The sequence below is a fragment of the Homarus americanus genome, unplaced genomic scaffold (assembly GCF_018991925.1).
Source record: "Homarus americanus isolate GMGI-L3 unplaced genomic scaffold, GMGI_Hamer_2.0 scaffold34003, whole genome shotgun sequence".
Lineage (NCBI taxonomy): Eukaryota > Metazoa > Arthropoda > Malacostraca > Decapoda > Nephropidae > Homarus > Homarus americanus.
The window spans coordinates 262,075-282,500 of record NW_024720584.1 but is presented as its reverse complement, the minus strand read 5'-3'; the positions used below and the strand labels follow the sequence as shown (position 1 = coordinate 282,500).

Genomic DNA, 20,426 nt, shown 5'->3' with positions numbered 1-20,426 from the left:
TTTACGAAAGGTTTTGGTTGGTTATGTTAGTTCATGTCGTTTGTTGTCATTAAATATTTTCGTGTCGTAGCCTCCCTAGATGACGTCAGCACCAGGTATGACGAACACTGTGTTGCTTTAGTTAAGAATTATATCCAAGGGAAGAAATATTCACCATGAGTGTTATCAGGGAGTAAAAAATAAAAAAGTTAGCAACAAAGTCAAAATTTAGTGCATGATGACAAGAATAAAAATCCTAACGTTAACAATACCAACCATTAGTATTTATTAAACAAATGGTATGTGATATCTGGATGGGTTTTTTTTTTTTAAACTTATGCCAAATGAAATATAATAAATATAAAACTTAATTGTGAAAAAAAATTAAAATCTAGAGAGTAAAATAGAAACATTTGTTAAGGTATTGGAGAAAGTTAAACAGTAGTAGTGGTGGTGGTGGTGTTGACAGGGGGGTAAATCATTGTAAAGTTGTCATATAAGAGGTTCCATTGTTGACATGATTAGTCAACATATCGACCCCAAATACGACATCTTTACCTGTGTTGAGCAAACGGTAGTGGGGAGCCATTTTGAGGCTCTCTGTTCAGTAGTTTGAGCCTGCGACAACTGGAAGGTCTTGTCTTGAGCCTTAGTTATTATGTTTATAAATCTGTTTCTCGTGTGTGTTTAGAGATATATTAGAATTTATATTATTTATAGATTAGTTTTCCAGTTATCTTATATATTATGAACTGACGCGAATGGAAAGGGAGGAGGAGGGTTGAGGGAAGAGGAGGAGGAAAGAAAGAAGGAGGAAAAGAGGGGGAGGAGGAAAAGAAAGGAGGGGAAAAGAAGGAGGAAATAAAGACGAAGGAAGAGGAGAGAGGCGGGGGGAGGTAGGGTAGGGCACCGGGGTGGTCGTAGGCTCAAACACCGACAAGAGTGTTTTAGAGTACAGGTATAAATAATCTCGGTTCATCACAACAAGATCCTCTCACAAGTATCGAGGAAGGGCATTAAAGATATATTAAAAGGGAGAGAGAGAGATCTGTTTAACACGGGGTGGGAGGGTCATCTGGCTAGACATGCTTAAAGGGGAATGTTATGAGTGTGGGTTTTTTTTTTTCCATCAGCAGCTGATTGGTTGAAACTATCAGGAGGCTTGACCAATCAACACAGCTGATTCTAGGGACCTTGACTGGAGGTGTGGTTTACGTACTTTCTGCAAAGAGAAGTGAACAACACAAAGTTAGTTACTATCTACCGCACAGAGAGAAAGTATAAAAAAAAATAAAAAAATAAAATAAAAAGAGTAAAAAATAAAGTATTTCAGTGAAGAAAAAACGCCCCCCCCAAAAAAAAAAAAAAAAAAAAAATTAAAAGAGAACTATGATATATATGTTTGTATATATGATCTATGTTAAAATGACTACGGCTATAGCTAGTAAACGCGACCAGCTGAGAGTGTACATAGTCTAAGAGGCTGGCTGGCTGGCTGTCATGAAGTAGTGATCAGGTTAACACGACTAAGGCTTACCATCACGAGGAACAACTTGAGGCCTTTTTTAACCTCAAGTTGTTCCTTCTTTGTGACGCCCGTACCATAAAATAAAAAGGAGGGTGAAGGAGGGACGTACACACACACACACGGAGGAAGGATGCAGGAGAGAGATACACACACACACACACACAGTCAGAAGTATACAGTCATACACTCATACAGTCAAAGGGATCTGAGAGTATTAACGTGGTGATGTGTGACAAAACATATAAGCATAAAACGTTAACAGCCCAGAAGCAGAAGCCACAACAAACACACGTGAAGCCACAACAAACACACGTGAAGCCACAACAAACACACATGAAGCCACAACAAACACACGTGAAGCCACAACAAACAAAAACAAACCAACTCACTAGTCAGGAAGGAATGTAAATAAAGAAGCTCATTATAAATTACAAACTTGGGAAAAAAACAAAAACGGACAGACATAAGTTACAGCAGTGAGGGTTAAGGGGAAGGAAAGCAACACCTGTATATGATAAAAAAAAGTGTGCGTCTGTTCCCTTCTTCCTGAGGGCTACACAGAGCTAAGGGACACACGGTTGTACCCGCCCCGTTACCTGCAGGGAAACATGTAGAGACGACGAGCGTATAATTTTTTTTTAAGGTTATCTGAATATGGAAGGTACCGTTTGCACATATAGGTTACAAGTGTGCATATAAAAGTTAAATATCCGTGTGTTCATAAGTCGGAATGGAAGACAATTACCGTTTTAGTACTGTGAATATAAGGGTTAAAGAGACCCATTGAGTAACTTTGGTCCGAGAGTGATAAACAGGGAGTGAGAGGAAGGATCAAGTTTTTATTCCGATCGAATCCTAAGTCCCTCGTGACTAAAAGGAATCCAATTCTCATACATCTCTGCTACTTTGGTCTGTGTGTATGAGTTTATTTGGTTTATTGTCTATATGTAGAAGGCGGTGATTAGAGAAGATAGTTTGAACGCCAAAGAAGAACGATTAGAACGTTTGTGGGCGTAAAGTAATATAATTTATAACATTATCGGACGAAGTATAACCTTGTTAGAACGGTGATGAACGCGAGGAGGTCATGTTAGAACAGGTAAGCTCGCAGGAGATGGTTGTTTTATGAGTAGAAGCGATGTAAACACCAGCTTGGAGATGTTAAAAAGTTACCTCATCTGAAGACGTGAAGCTGCTTGAACTTTGCTCGGGATTATATTATTGGTTAAAAAGCTCGATAAGATTTAGTAGCCATGAGAAACGTATTTAATTCCACATAAATATCAAGTTTCCACGAATACTGGCGCCTGTAAAGACCACTATATCCACTCAAACACCTTTTTTCCCTACTCGCCGAAATCCTACACGAACTCTCAGTACAGGACGGCAATAAGATTACTATCACAAGTAACTTCAACGACTCTTAGAATCGTAGTCGTTAATTCATGTGATGATCTCTTGAGTTTCTTTCTATTCAGAGGGAAAAATTTAGTAAGAGTCGGGAAAAAAGTCTTTGAGTTCGTCGTATGTTAAATGTCTTACGCGTTCACTGAAGAAGCTATTTTATCTGATGGTAACTTGTTGGTCGGGTGGTTTGGTGAGGTGTGGTTTGGTGTGGTTGGGTGTGGTTTGGTGTGGCTTGGTGGGGCTTGGTGTGGTTGGGTGTGGCTTGGTGTGGCTTGGTGGGGCTTGGTGTGGTTTGATGTGGTTTGAAATTATGTTAGGTTAGTTCAGATCAGGTTAAGTTAAAGTTTATGGACCAACGAACCGTCAGATATAAAACCACATCCTTCATAGACGCAACACAATCCGACGCAACACAATCCGACGCAACACAATCCGACGCAACACAATCCGACGCAACACAATCCGACGCAACACAATCCGACGCAACACAATCCGATAATAATCTAACTAACCTTGTTTTTCCTTTTTTTATCAAGAAATCTTTGCGAAATTATTAACACAAACTTCAAATCGACTCTCGGAAAACTCAAACTTTTTTATTATTTTCATCTTCGTCTTCGACTGTGTTTATTAATTTACACTTTATTCTTAATTTGGTTTTGTGTTTATAAGTGTTCAGAGACGTTATATGAGCGAGTGTCGTCGTTAACTTCTTCAGTGTTGAAGAATTAATGAAATAAGAAACTTTGATAATCGTCTGCATAAGAGAGAGAGAGAAAGAGAGAGAGAGAGAGAGAGAACTAGCGAGAATATGCAAAAGATAATTCTATGTAAACTTGATCTAAATGGAAGCTTAATATTGAGAAAAAGAGATAGAGAAAAAAAACGAAATAAAATAAAACGCAAATTAAACTTAATACTAAGATTCGCCAAAAATTAAAAAAAAGTGATTGTCTTTTTTTTTTTGCATCTAAGTAGTTTCCACTCCTGACTTACTCCTCCTCCTCTGCATCTTCCCTTATTTTCTCTTTCACTTCCTCTCGCACTTGTTGAGTTTGGTGTTCTTCGCCCTCCTCTCCCTCACTTGCTCTGTAAAGTTTACAGGTTGAACAAGACTTGTCTCTTTTAAAAACACCACCGGGAGACCGTACACCTGGGAGGGGGTCGTCGTGGGACCAACAAAAACCCTACGAATTCTGTTTTATTTGTCGACTCTTTTTTAAAAACAGTTTTAGGCTGTTTTGTTGTTTTTATTTGTTTTGGTTTTTTTTTTTTTTTTTTATAGCCGCGTACGTTTTAAGGTTTTATGTTCTGTTATTATTAAAAGTCCCGTAACTGATGAATCCAAAGAGTCGTCGACACAACTTCATGATCTGTAGGGTTGCAAGACCATATATCTCACCCTCCAACACAAGGCGAGGTTACCAAAAATAAAATAAAAAAATAAATAAATAGGTTTTTAGGTAAATAGCTTCATGGGGGAGGGATGGGGGGGGGAACAACCCATGCAAGGGAGGAGGAGGTAGGGGAAGGGGGCAGGTGGACCGCACCAAATAGGTAAAATGGTGACATCTATGGCAGGCAGGGCTGGCATAAACACATAAAAAATTAATTCTTGCAACAGAGGTGAATCAAACATTTAGGAAGTTGATCGTTAAAGAATATGAGATAATTTAACATGACTCCAGGCCCCATGTAACGCTAACACCAGAGGCTTATAAAGACACGAAGGGCAATGAGAGAGAGGGAGACTCGTGGCTCAAGAGAGACTCGTGGTTCAGGAGAGACTCGTGGCTCAAGAGAGACTCGTGGCTCAAGAGAGACTCGTGGCTAGAGAGAGACAATGAGTCACTCTGGATTGCGTCTCCCAAGCCACACATACAGTAGATGGTGGATGCTTCAAACACCACCTCACTCACTAACACCATTTTGACTCACAATATTTTAGGGATAACTCTGTAAATAACTCTAGTGATAACTCCGCAATTAACTCTGATTTTAGGGATAACTACTTAAATAACTCTGATTTTTTTTAGGGATAGCTACTTAAAGAAGACTGATTTTTAGGGATAGCTACTTAAATAACCCCGATTTTAGGGAAAACTTCGCAAATAAATCTAAAAATCTGATTTTTATGGATAACTACATAAATAACTCTAATTTTTACGAATGCAGTGGGAAGGCATTTACGAGGATTAAATTCTCCCACAAATACTAAAATCACCCATAAGACCAAGAAAAGGAACAAAAGACGATCGGTGTTTAATTGGAGGTGTTAATTAGCGTACCTGATCTCCTTATCATTAAGGTATCAGAGGAACACAGGTACACAGGTGACATTGATAGTGTGTTTATGTGTTTATAGAAGACTTACTATGAATGTCTCCTTTAACACACACGTTCCAATAATGGTAATCGTCGTCCACCTGTGTAGCCCTTGTATGACCCATTGAGTCTTGGTGAAAATAATGACTTTTAACTGAATCTTTCCCTTAAATAATGACCTATTAATTGAGTCTTTCCCTTAAACAATGACCTATTAATTGAGTCTTTCCCTTAAACAATGACCTATTAATTGAGTCTTTCCCTTAAACAATGACCTATTAATTGAGTCTTTCCCTTAAACAATGACCTATTAATTGAGTCTTTCCCTTAAACAATGACCTATTAATTGAGTCTTTCCCTTAAACAATGACCTATTAATTGAGTCTTTCCCTTAAACAATGACCTATTAATTGAGTCTTTCCCTTAAACAATGACCTATTAATTGAGTCTTTCCCTTAAATAATGACCTATTAATTGAGTCAGTCCTTCACATTTCTCGGATTAGCTCTCAGATCATTTTTTCCAAGTAATTTTAAATCATGTGATCAAAAACAATCACAGCTTGTCACCCACAATCACAGAACATGACATATAAAAGCCTTCTGTGGCGTCTTAACCCATCATGGAAGCTATTGTACTCAGAGACTCTACTCACGGATATAATAAGAAAATAATGAAGAGATTAATCCACTTAAGATACAGATTTACATCGTACTGTGTGTGTGAGCTGGATATTGTGTCAAATGAATCCAAACTTAAGTGATTCGATACCCTAGTGATTCAATAGTCAAGTGAAACGGTGACTCGATACCCTAGTGATTCAATAGTCAAGTGAAACGGTGACTCGATACCCTAGTGATTCAATAGTCAAGTGATTCAGTGACTCGATACCCAAGTGATTCAATAGTCAAGAGAAACAGTGACTCGATACCCTAGTGATTCAATAGTCAAGTGAAACAGTACCGAGTGATTCAGCGGTCAATTAGTACATATATGATTCAGAAAATACAAGTTAACTGAACCAATGACTGATCCAATGAAACACTTGATTGAACCAGTGAACACAAGTGACTGAACCAATGACTGATCCAATGAAACACTTGATTGAACCAGTGAACACAAGTGACTGAACCAATGACTGATCCAATGAAACACTTGATTGAACCACCAGTAAACTATAATAAGGTCATTTACTGCCTTTTAGAGTACAATAACTTCCTAACAAGGGGCACTTCCTAGATAACAGTTGGAGCCCATAAAGCAGTGATCAACCCAGTGGGGGAGGGTGATGGGGTAGTAGGGGTGTAGGGGGGTTTACAACGCCTTACTATACAAATGCTGAATGCCGTAATGGGGATGGGGGGGCATGGGAGACAGGGCATAAGTATACCCCTCCATTGGCACTTACTCGGCATCCCTGTAAGTAAAAAAAGAAAAATATGTGTTAAGTAATTTTATAAGTAATTTGATAAGTTGATGTCAAAATAAAATTCATGAAAATAAATTAACTATTTTTTTTTTTTTTTGCTGCTAAGTTAAATTTCTTATGTCTTTCACTATTAAGATATTGGAGGTAGAGAGAGTGAGAGAGAGTGAGAGAGGGAGAGAGAGAAGGTGAGAGAGGGAGAGAGAGTGAGAGAGAAGGTGAGAGAGGGAGAGAGAGAGAAGGTGAGACGTTGAGAGATAGAATGTAAGAGAATGAGAGACAGATTGAGAGATAGAAAGTAAGAGACTCAGAGAAACAAAGTGAGAGACTGAGAGAGTAAGAGACAGAGTGAGAGAAAGAGGGAGAGAGAGAGACTAAGAAACGGGCAAACGAAGAATTAAAAAAAATGAATACGTTACTTTAATATAAATAATAAACTCAATTATATAATCTTTTACTTAATGAAGAAACATGATGTAAAAACTAAGTCATAAGTCAATAATAAAAGATACGATAAATTCTACGATAAAGAAATATCTTAAATACTTACGAATAAGCTGATTCATCGTCGGACATCTTGGTGGTCTCTTAAGTCTGTAAACAAAGAAGGGAAACGAGACTAAATTAAAAACAACAAAACAAAACGTTTGGTAAATATAAATAGATAATAAATATGAGAAAATTGTTGGAATAATTATAAGACAAAATTTGAAAGTGTAGGGAAGTTATCAGTTGTGTTTAATTGGTCCATTGTGGAAAATATTTTAGGTTCTTGGATACTATATCTTAACCCCTTGATTAAAGTTATTTAATCCCTTGAGTACGATGGGTTATTATGTTGATTATGGTGACTTATTGATTTGAGTACGATGATATTGTACTCAAATAGTTAAAATATCATACTCAAGAGGTTTAATCATCATACTCAAGAGGTTTAATCATCATACTCAAGAGGTTTAATCATCATACTCCAGGGGGTTTAATCATCATACTCCAGGGGGTTTAATCATCATACTCAAGAGGTTTAATCATCATACTCCAGGGGGTTTAATCATCATACTCAAGAGGTTTAATCATCATACTCCAGGGGGTTAAATCATCATACTCAAGATGTTAAGTTATCATACTGTAGGGGGGGGTTTAGTCATTGTACTCAAGAATTTAAATCATCATACTCATGTTAACTTATCCCTAAAAAAATAAAAAAGTTAACTTCTTCCTCAAATGTGAACCCAGCGCGTGTGTGTGTGTGTGTGTGCGTGTGACTGGGCAAGACGGGGGCTCATCTCACCAAGGTATTTATAGAAGTTCTCGGAGCAGCAGGCAAGATGCTATACCAACTCCCGAATAAGGATAATAGTTGATTGTGGCCTCTGAATATGGATAATAGTTGATTGTCGCCCCCTGAATATGGATAATAGTTGATTGTGGCCCCCTGAATGTGGATAATAGTTGATTGTGGCCCCTGAATATGGATAATAGTTGATTGTCGCCCCTGAATATGGATAATAGTTGATTGTCGCCCCTGAATAAGGATGAAGAAGGATTGTGGCCCCCGAATAGTGACAGAAGGATTGTGGCCCCTGAATATGGATGATAGTTGATTGTGCCCCCGAAGGTAATAAGGATACTAGGCTGATTGTCGCTCCCTGAATATGGATAATAGTTGATTGTGGCCCCCGAAATATGGATAATACTTGATTGTGTCCTGAATATGGATAATAGTTGATTGTGGCCCCTGAATAAGGATAATAGTTGATTGTGGCCCCTCAATATGGATAATAGTTGAGTCAGGCTCCCTGAATATGATAATAGTTGATTGTGGCCCTCAATATGATGTTAGTTAGTTATCAGGCCCCTGAATATGGATATGAAGCTTATCAGCCCCCCGGAATATGATAATAAGTTGATTGTCGCCCTGAATATGGATACAGTTGATTGTGGCCCCCTGAATATGTGATAATAGTTGATGTGGCCCTGAATATGGATAATAGTTGATTGTGGCTCTGAATATGGATAATGAAGCTGATTGTGGCCCTGAATATGGATATAGTTGATTGTGGCCCTGAATATGGATAATAGTTGATTGTGGCCCCTGAATATGGATACAGTTGATTGTCGCCCCCGAATATGGATATGAAGTTGATTTATCGCCTCGAATATGGATAATAGTTGATTGTGGCCCCTCGAATATGGATAATAGCGATTGTGGCCCTGAATATGGATAATAGTTGATTGTGGCCCCTGAATATGGATAATAGTTGATTGTGGCCCCCTGAATATGGATAATAGTTGATTGTGCCCTGAATATGGATAATAGTTGATTAAAATTCTGAATATGATACAGTTGATTGTGGCCCCTGAATATGGATAATAGTTGATCACAGTTATCTCAGCCAATCACCATCGGCTAGGATAGGTTAAGAAGGCTGGATTAGGTTAGGAATAGGTTATTTTAGATTAGGTTTAGAATTTTTAAAGTTGGGTTAGGTTAAGTTACTCAATAAAATCGTCTGCCATTAACAGAATAAAATATTAAAAATGGCGTCGCTTAAAATAATTTCATCCCATTCCTATCGACTTTTTTTTTTATACTCAATCGTTCTTTTTATTTCTTTTATTTCCTTACTGAATAATCATCGTAATTTTTGACGAGGGAATTGATGTTATTAAAGAGTAATTTGACGAGTTAGTGAATTGTTTACTGAATTTAGGGGTTGTATTATTGTGGTCAGCAGATGAACACTTAAAGGAGTGATAGATAGATAGATTTATTCTTAAAGTTTTAAAAAAGAATTCTTTAATTTTCACTCCCCATAGACCTGATTATTTTAACCCTAGGATAGTGGACGCTCGGGAGTTACATTACGTGGGTGTTATTTACTTCATCCTGGAATTAAAATGATACCAGGAGAAAAAAACTATATAACTAACCTTAAAATTTCAAAGGCGGGAAATGGCGCCGATAAGATATTAGAATATTGTTATTTTCCGTAAGTTGTTGTATTAAATCTTTGGTTCGTGATGAGACTTGGAGGAATGTAAGTGACTCAAGTTATAACACCCCTTCCCACCCCCCTCCCCCTCCCCCTCCCCGGCTCACTATATAATTTGTGGTATACTAATATATGATAATGTTCCGGCAGACATATATATATTTTTTTATTAAGTGTCTATTATGTTACTATGAACCAGTTATATTTTCATGATAAGTATTATAAGCTATTGGTCACCTTGTTCCGTCGCCATAATGGAACACTGAAACTAAAATATCTGTAATTTTCTGGTTAAATTGTCTCTTATTTGATTTGATCGATGATTCCGGTTTATAATGACTATTATCATCTGGTAGTGCGGCAGTTAAGGTGCACACACACACACACGGCAGCCTTGGTTCAGAACAAACACAGGTGATATAGTACAGTATACCTCTTCAGTGTTTCTATATACTTGTCTAAGTGTCGCTGTGGTGTATAGTGACGACCATTACTGGTCAGTGTTAACATGCGCCATGAATAGTTCCTGGGGGCGGCCTAGAATGTTTACGGGTGTGGGCGTGATGGCGTGGCAGGGCGCCTCGCCGTGGCTGTCGACCAAGAATAGATCAGCTTAGGTTTCGTTTTGCCTCGATGACCACAGCGCCTGCGCCGAGCGTGACGTCACCAACGCCCAGGCCATATATAGAAAATGGGAGATCGAGTGTCGGAGTGTTGTCGATTATTTATACATTTATATGAACTTCCTCAAATGTGGCGACTCCTACCTCCTGATACTCACTTACAACTCAAACACTTAATTGTGGTGGTCAAACTTTGTTGGACAATGTGTATATATATATATATAGGCTATATATATATATATATATATATATATATATATATATATATATATATATATATATATATATATATATATATATATATATATATATATATATATAACCTTCCTTTGCAACACAATAAGGTACAGTTACACATCAATGTTAGACTCATACGACGCACAGTGAATAAGTTGGTGCCATAATACCGTTCATGACCAGTGTTAGAGGAGCACCTGTTGACGCTCTGTTATAGATCAACAACTGTCATTCATCATTCATTTGTGTTATTCATCACTTGGCGTCACCATCCTTGAGAGAGTTGACCGGGAGGAGATTAACACGCTGCTCACATCCCCTCACTCAAGAATTATCTTAGCGCCTCTAAAGTGTCTTTGGTCGATCAATGTGAGCACCAACAACACACTACTCTCTCATCTCACTCCGCTTTATGGTGACTTGTTCATGACACCATCATCACTATCATCTCACAGTCAGGACCATCACCCTCATCATCTCACTCCGTTTTGTAGCGAATAAGTTTCCTGACACTGGTTGCTGTAGCACTGGCCTCACCACACACCGTCACCACGGTAGGCCTCACCAGCCACCTCGCGTCCCTAAGAGTCTTCGGGTTGAGGCGATGGAGTGTTATCCCCGAAACATATATTTCTCTTCCTCTCTCGTCGTGGAGAACAAGACGTGTTTATTTCACTTCGTGTCTCGCTTAGAGAGCGAGACTTTAGCGAGAGACCACAAGACCCCCTGGCCAGCAGGAGGACACGAGACAGTTCTAGCGCGAGAAGAACCTCCTCAAGATGGGGAAAACGACGGGGTTCTAAAGCACTAGACAGCCCTCCCCATACAGTAGGAGGAGGACACGGCGGAGTTCTAAAGCACAAGAAGAACCCTCGTACCCCCTTCAGGAGGAGGAGGAAGAAGACGACGAAGGAGGACTTCAAGGCACAACTTACACAATCCCGGCAGAGATAGAGTGCGAGCAGGAGAGAGCCGGCCAACCTTGTCACCACACTGGCGGCGCGCGAGGCTCTGCAGGTACCCTGCCCACCGCTACACCGAAATAACGTAGCAAAAATAGACACCTTTGGCTGCCTGGCGCTCTGCCCTCGCCAATCACGGCCCCACCTCCGTCTCACGTTCGAAATCGCTAAAATGGGTGCGTGGTGTAGCGAGGGTAGGAGGCATTCCCTCAAGGCTCGAAGGTGTCCGCACCCACAACCCCTGGCGGGAATGTCCGGTGTCCCAACCTCCTCCTCCTCCACCCTCATCCCTCCGACCCCTCCCTCCTCCCTCCCTCCCTCGTTCCACCTCCCCTCTACCCCCTCCCCTCCTCTCTTCCCTTCCCTTCCCTAACCCATCTCCAGGTCCACACCCGACCCGTCCTCACACCACGACCCGTCCTCACACCCACGACCCGTCCTCACACCCACGACCCGTCCTCACACCCACACTGCTTTAAAAGATATTTCACCACCTGAATGTTGCAGCTGGTAGAATGATGTTAAGGATTTGTGATGGAATTTTTTTCTCTCTCTCTCTCTCTCTCTCTCTCTCTCTCTCTCTCTCTCTCTCTCTGTCATGCCTGACCATCTGTAACATACCGGAGTAATGCCTTGAGATGCCAAGTCATGACAATTGAATGTAGACTGAGCAACTGGTCAGCCAATGAATTGCTAACCTCCTAACCTAACCCATCCCGTGATACAGGATCATGTCACTGGTATGTTTACGAGGAACAGCATACACGTCACTACTTAATTTAGGACGAATATTTGTGTACAATAAAAAGATTGCAATACAAGTCTCCTTCTTTAAAAACCAAAGAAATAAAATAAACCCATTTCACCTGTGTTTTCCATCAGTCCAACATCCTCCTCTACTGACCTGACTAGAAGATCTTTTACCGCGTCTAAAGGAGGTTTTACAAGGGGCAGCCAATAACCAGATGTTGGCCGACCTGGTCCCCGTATTTTACACTACAGTCCCAGGTGTTAATGTCGGGGATTAAGTATTGTCATTCAGGGGTCGTTAGGTGATTTAGTTATGATAGTTAAAGTATAGATACAAGTACAGGTGGTAAAAGTCCTTAATTATTGAACTACTTAACTACAGTGACACAACATAACGACACCACCACCACCACCACCACCACCACCACACCACCACCACCACCACCACCACCACTACCACCACCACCAACACCAACAACAACAACAACAACAACAACAACAACAACAGATCAATTCTAGAGTTATATATTGAATAACTCACTAATAAAATAAACTTTATTCATTATATAACAACTAATGAAGAATAAAGTACCTAGTTCATCTCTCCACCTCATGAAATTATCTAAATACCTTTGTAGAGACAGAAGACGACTCGAGGTCAATGTTCGCTACAATACGTGGTAGTCAGGTGAAGGGAATTCGGTGTTAATTTGGGACGTACTGTTGACCCATAATGCATCTCACACCTGTAGCTGAGGTAATTAATGTGTCTAACACCTGTAGTTAAAGTAATTAATGTCTCTCACACCTGTAGTTGAAGTAATTAATGTCTCACACCTGTAGTTGAAGTAATTAAGGTCTCACACCTGTAGTTAAGGTAATTAATGTATCTCACACCTGTAGTTGAGGTAATTAATGCATCTCACACCTGTAGTTGGAGTAATTATGTCTCACACCTGTAGTTGAAGTAATTAATGCATCTCACACCTGTAGTTGAAGTAATTAATGCATCCCACACCTGTAGCTGGGGTAATTAATGTACTGTGTGTCATACATAACCTAACCTAACTCACGGACGGACTGACAGACAAACAGACGAAGATAAAACTATATATTCCCAAGTTGTTTGTTGTTAAAATGGCACTTATTATATTGCTTACTTAATTACATTGTTTATTTACTTCATACTGTACAATATGAAGGGCAGTTGTGACCTCAATACCCCAGCACACTTGGCACTGTCTGGCACTGTCTTGGCACTGTCTTGGCACTGTAGGTCATGCATCTAATTAGTCTATAGTTTGGTCAGAATGTCACCTGAAGACACTGCAGTTAATTTCACCTAAAGATTAACCACCCAAACGCTAACCTAACCTAACCTAACCTAACCTAACCTAACCTAACCTAACCTAACCTAACTCTCCCCAGATAGCTTTAGGGTGATTAATCTTCAGGTGATCTGGAATCGTTTAAGTAAATAGGCGTTAAAAGTTATTATCTGACGTAGAGTCGTAGGCGCAGCAGAAGTGGGAGCAGAAGGGGAGCTCATGACTTCCTTGTTTTAATTTAGTCCCACACACCTCCTCCCCCGGCCTGGCGCACACACACACACACACACACACACACACACACACACACACACACACACACACACACACACACGCACGCACACTACATACATACATCACCCTCAAGACGTCAACCAGAAGCTTCAGTGACGTCATGTATCGCCATTCGTCTTCGTCACGGTTTTTGGTGCTGCATGTGACGTCATATCATCTGACGTCATCATATTCATCTAAAAATTTTAACTCGTCATTAATAAATCATTTTAATTTATTTTTACATTTTTTCTACATTCGTCATGAGTTTTTTTCACTAAATATTACGTTTTGGTGAAGAATAAAGACTTTTTTGTAGGGCGTTTCAAGATGCACGGAATAGCTAATTCATTTGCTTTCCCGGACTGTCATTAAAAAATACGACATTGTACCGCGTCTTGGGAATACCTGGCGCACAACAGTCTTCAGAAAACAATACAATTAGGAGAACTGTTATTTGGACACAATACTGGAAGAAATAGTGAAGAAAATATATAGGAAATTATGGAAGGGAAGATAAAAAAGTTAAAGAAAGTACATCAGGCAACAATAAATAAGAATAACACAAAAATTCGGGCCGTTGTGAAGGTAATTTCTCCCGTCTCGCTGCTAGGTGTTCGCATATTTGTGCAAGACATATGACGAATTTCAGGTTCGTTTAAGTCTTAATTTTTGCATTTACAAAAGTGTAATCAACTTGTTCACCCTTATTTAAAGTACCTTATGAGTAATGATATTAATGTTATAATCATCTTTGAGTAATTATCAATATTGTTACACCAAAGTCACCAACGGCTAATGAGATCTGACAGCGCCCACGTAAAGATGGCGGAGGCAAACTGGTTTCAACAATATATAGGCGCGATCCTTTTCAATTCTTTCATGCCTTACGCTTTGTTTTAGGTCCTATCGAAAATACTACCATATATAGAATTATTTGTATTATTATATAACAGTTTTTATTGCCCTACATGCCTCCAACTCTTCAATAGTAATCAAAATATTCTCCATAAGCGGCCATGATCCGCGTATTTTCAGTGGGAGAAATCGCTGATTGGTTGTTAGCCATTTGGGCTGCTTTAGGCTAACTCCTGATCCAGGTGTTAGTTTCTTTTAAATGTGTCATGCCCACAAGTCATGAGTAGTGTCTGCGCATACAGAATAGCTCACGCGTTAGCTAACCCGTTCATCTGCAACGCCTTACAATAACTGCCTTCATCATACACAGGCGTTTTAGAAGATTGTCAGCTGTTGGTTTAGCATCACCTGAGTCCAGTATTCCTGCCTCCTGGTCTAACAGTATAACACCCAACAACTACTGTAGTTTAGCTTCACACAATCATAGTATCAAGTAGAAAATTGTATCTAGGTTTAAATTACTTGTAGATTCAAATTTGTGTACTGAAGAGCATATCACAAGCTGGGCACAAGTCTAGTGACAAGTTGTAGATACAGTAAACGTCTCCTGTATTGTGCTCACCAAGATGGCAACAGTCCGTGATGCCATACGTACTGCCCCAATATTTTTCTTCTTTTCTTTTTAATTCCACTGATAAATTATACTCAATTATACAGTTTATTTATTTACTTTCATTAACTGGGGCTTATCCTAGAGGCTCTCAGACGAATAAGGAGAATTATCACCAATACTGAGACATATATCTTTATTTTTTACCAGACTACAGCAGCGCCTTCTTCAGTAGTTATAAGGAGAAATAAAGACTCATATGGGAGAAAATAATGATAATAATAAAAATAATGATAATAATAATAATAATAATAATAATAATAATAATAATAATAATAATAATAATAATAATAATAATAATAATAATAATAATAATAATAATAATAATAGTAATAATAATAATAATAATAATAATAATAATAATAATAATAATAATAATAATAATAAAATACTCACTGAACAATACAAATAATTTATACGTAAAACAATTTGAAGGAAATAAAAGATGAACATGCAAATTTAAAGCAAACATTAAATAAAATATAAATAAATGAAACACCCAAAAAAACAAGGTTAGGTTAGGTCAGGTCAGGTCAGGTCAGGTTAGATCAGGTTAGCTCAGGTTAGGTCAGGTCAGGTTAGGTTAGGTCAGATCAGGTTAGGTCAGGTCAGGTCAGGTTAGGTCAGGTCAGGTTAGGTTAGGTTAGATCAGGTCAGGTTATGTTAGGTTTGGTTTGGTTAGGTTAGGTTAGGTTTGGTTAGGTTAGGTCTGATTTCAACATAGACACGCACAGAGATTCCAGGATTACATGGTCAGTGATTTTTTATTTGTTTATTTCGGGAGAAAGTCAACCGAGAGTCTACTGTGGCCAGATAAGAGACCGCCATTATCAACATCATCTCTGAGCCTGAGTCTACGTGAGTCACTTTACTCTGCTCATCCCCCCACCTCCCCTCTCCCTCCCACTACCTCCCCCACCTCCCACTCCCTCCTCTCCCAACACCCTCCCCAACTCTCCCTACCCCCAACCCTCTCCCACCTCCTCCCCCACCCCCCTCCACCCCTCGCTCAACTTCCTAAACACAATAAATAACTCATAAACTAACCTAACCATGGCCTTCCTCCTCTCTCTCCCCTGACACTTCCTCAAGATAAGGAATTTCACTAATTTTTCCCCTAAGACACAATTTATATAAAAAAGCAAAGACGTTTTGAATTATCACATCAAATACAATCAGAGGTGTGTGCTTAAGGTGTGTCACTTAATATGTGTTACGTAAGGTGTGTCACTTAAGGTGCTACTTAAGGTGTGCTACTTAGGTGTGCTACTTAAGGTGTGTATGTGCTGCTTAAGTGTGCTACTTAAGGTGTGTTACTTAATTGCTACTGGGTGTGCTACTTAAGGTGTGCTACTTAAGGTGTGCAGTGTGCTAAGGTTAGATAACAGTTTAGGTTAAGTTAGAGCGGGTAAGAGAGGTGAGGGGTGGAGGTAGGAAGGGGAGGGGAAGGACGGGTGAAGGGCGGGTAAGAAGGGTGGGTAAGGAGGCAGGTGGGGAAGGGAGTGGAAGATTGGTGGGAAGGGCAGGTAAGGAAGGGCAGGTGGGAAGGGAGGAAGGGCGGGTAAGGAAGGGTGGGTAAGAAGGGCGGGTAAGGAAGGGCAGGTAAGGAAGGGCAGTTAAGGAAGGAGTAGTAGGTTAGACTTTATTTTGGATTGAGTCTCTTGGCCACTGAGCACATCACAGCTGTGGCGGAGGGCAGTGTGCTCCAGTATAGTACTAGTGACACAGGGTGTGCTCAGTATAGTACTAGTGACTACTATAGTATAAAGTGACACAGGGTGTGCTCCAGTATAGTACTAGTGACACAGGGTGTGCTCCAGTATAGTACTAGTGACACAGGGTGTGCTCCAGTATAGTACTAGTGACACAGGGTGTGCTCCAGTATAGTACTAGTGACACAGGGTGTGCTCCAGTATAGTACTAGTGACACAGGGTGTGCTCCAGTATAGTACTAGTGACACAGGGTGTGCTCCAGTATAGTACTAGTGACACAGGGTGTGCTCCAGTATAGTACTAGTGACACAGGGTGTGCTCAAGTATGAGTACTAGTGACACAGGGTGTGCTCAGTACTCAAGCACTAGGCACAGGGGTGTGCTCAGTATAGTACTAGTGACACAGGGCGTGCTCCAGTATAGTACCTAGTGACACAGGGTGTGCTCTAGTGTAGTACTAGTGACACAGGGTGTGCTCAGTATACGTACTGGTGACTGGGGTGTGCTCAGTATAGTACTAGTGACACAGGGGTGTGCTCCAGTATAGTACTAGTGACTGGGGTGTGCTCTAGTGGCCAATTACTAGTGACACAGAGATTGTGCTCAGTATAGTACTAGTGACACAGGGGTGGTAGCTTCAGTATGTTACTAGTGACACAGGGTGTGCTCCAGTATAGTACTAGTGACACAGGGGTGTGCTCAGTATAGTACTAGTGACACAGGGGTGCTCCAGTATAGTACTAGTGACGCAGGGTGTGCTCCAGTATAGTACTAATAGTGACACAGGGTGTGCTCAGTATAGTACTAGTGACACAGGGTTGTGCTCCAGTATAGTACCACTAGTAGCACGGGGTGTGCTCCAGTGTTATAGTACTAGTGACACAGGGTGTGCTCCAGTATGTTTTCAGTAGGCACAGGGTGTACTCCAGTATAGTACTAGTGACACAGGGGTGTGCTCCGTATGGTACTAGTGACACGGGGTCTGTGCTCTAGTGTAGTACTAGTGACACAGGGTGTTAACCAGTACTAAGGTACTAGTGACACAGGGTGTGCTCCAGTATGGTACTAGTGACACAGGGTGTGCTCCTAGTGTACTAGTGACACAGGGTGTGCTCCAAGTATAGTACTAGTGACACAGGGTGTGCTCCAGTATAGTACTAGTGACCTGGGGTGTGCTCTAAATTAGTAGTACTAGTGACACAGGGTGTGCTCCAGTATAGTACTAGTGACACAGGGTGTGCTCCAGTATAGTACTAGTGACACAGGGTGTGCTCCAGTATAGTACTAGTGACACAGGGTGTGCTCCAGTATAGTACTAGTGACACAGGGTGTGCTCTAGTGTATAGCCTTTAGCTGAAATGAAGATATTATTATTATTATTATTATCATCATCTTTTGAACATATAACCAAAGAGTATAATTAATAATAATAATAATAATAATAATAATAATAATAATAATAATAATAATAATAATAATAATAATAATAATATCTAAGAACTAAGTATGTACACCATCTTACCCCAAACTATAGTATACCAAGACCATTATATAACTCACTATAACAAACAAACGAGACAGATATATGTACACCGCTATAGTGTTATGACTAATATACCTACATTATATGCCTAATATATTCTAATAATGGCTAACATTGGGTACAGGTTAACAGACCACTTATACTAACACACCTGTGCTAATTAATATATGGAGGTATACCAATATAGCGAGTATAACAAGTTACCTTCCTGACACCTGTACTATACCAACACGACTAGTATAATTATCATACATACGAGCTATATGATCAACACAGTATTAAGAGTATTGTAGCATTATACCTTCACAACACACTATATGACCAGTACACAGTGGCGAGTTAACATATTAACAACACAGTACTGGGGGCATTATAGCAGCACAACACACTATAACCACGGTCCAGAAGAGCGCTAGACCTGAGTGTGGAGGGTTGTGAACGTACATGTTGGCACTATGGCACTGTGGCCTTGAATGGAAGTGGCCCTAGACGCCTTGGGCCTGGCACTCGGCCACTACCAGCCAACCACAAGCCGGCCGGCCACCTCATAGTGCCCCTCGCCAGCCTGTCAACCAATGGCCCTTTATAGCACTAAGCATGGCTGTTCCAATAGCTAGGATTACATACTTGTTTATCTGGATTTTTGTGTTATTGTTTACAACAGGTGAGTGTGTGGATGTTTATCTTGTATACACACACACACACATACACACACACACGCAAACATACTTACAGACACGTAAACTTTGACATCGATTGTACTCTCACGCCCTCTGTCATTAACACACACACACACACACACACACACACACACACACACACACACACACACACACACTATGGTAATCAATAGCTTCACAGACACATCCATTATTCACCAATCTTCGTACAATAACTTAATAGATATTTATTCAGTAACAGCATCTTTTAAGTTTACAGTTGGTTTGGCATGTATATAGCCACGCTCGGTATACACTTAAACGACCCAGGTATACAGTATACATAGACCGCGGGAGTATACAGTTTCCAATGTACCTAAACAGTGTATTGATATTTATATTGAAACAGTTTATTTAGCCAGAAGAACACAGATACAGAGTGGATAATAATAACAATATTAACATGGCAGTTGAGAACCTGAGCTCTCTTTGAGGCACCTGATATATACTATACATTTATCTCAAGGAAGTATTATGTAACATTTAGTATCATCTGGAATAGTACAATAGCATGGTGGTAATAAGAACATCTCATAGTGTTACCACGGTTATCACTTCAATATTTAATGATTTTATTTTATTATTTTTTTTTTTTTTACATTTTTATCATAAATATATACGTAATTTACAGTGGAAATTGACAAACATAAATATGGTAAGGGAGGGAAGCAGAACAAGATGGGTATTAAGGTGGAGCAAGAGGAGCTGTCAGTGGGCAAATATATTTTTCGCAATGTTAATTTCTTATCTATCTACAGGATAACTTCTGATAAAACGGTTTTGGTGGTACAATAAAAGCAGGTATATAAAGTAGGTATTACAAGACATATTAATACTTAGACAATAGATATTTTATAAGAGATGATTTAAAGGAAGGGAGCGTAGTCTTTGCTGGGATGGGTGGGGGTAAGTTGTTCCATACCTTCACACTGTGATATTTTATGGAGGTCTGGGACTGAGAGGAGAGCATGTGGTTTCTCTAGCTAAGTTTCTCATCAACAATATCCCCGAGAAATTTAGTATTTTGTTCGCGTTTGAGGACTATATTACCAAGGCACAGGGGGTCCAAGTCTGGGGGTAAGTTTTTCC

The 20,426-nt window shown here is 39.8% G+C and overlaps 1 protein-coding gene across 14 annotated transcripts in view; it reads right to left on the bottom strand.

The window, feature by feature from the left end:
• Positions 1–11,597, bottom strand: part of LOC121860664 (troponin T, skeletal muscle-like) — a 35,006-nt gene extending 23,409 nt beyond the window's left edge. For 11 of the 14 annotated variants that reach the window (XM_042357936.1, XM_042357931.1, XM_042357935.1 and 8 more), the window contains exons 1-4: positions 11,457–11,597; positions 7,216–7,259; positions 6,648–6,656; positions 3,911–4,003 (exon numbers count right to left, since the gene is read on the bottom strand). In XM_042357936.1, the coding sequence (XP_042213870.1) occupies positions 3,911–4,003; positions 6,648–6,656; positions 7,216–7,241 (128 nt within the window). In that variant the 5' untranslated portion in view covers positions 7,242–7,259; positions 11,457–11,597. Of the gene's footprint in view, positions 1–1,198; positions 1,202–3,910; positions 4,004–6,647; positions 6,657–7,215; positions 7,260–11,456 lie in introns of all 14 variants that reach the window. The other 3 variants (XM_042357944.1, XM_042357943.1, XM_042357942.1) reach the window with 2 other exon arrangements.
• Between the last annotated feature and the right edge of the window lie 8,829 nt (positions 11,598–20,426).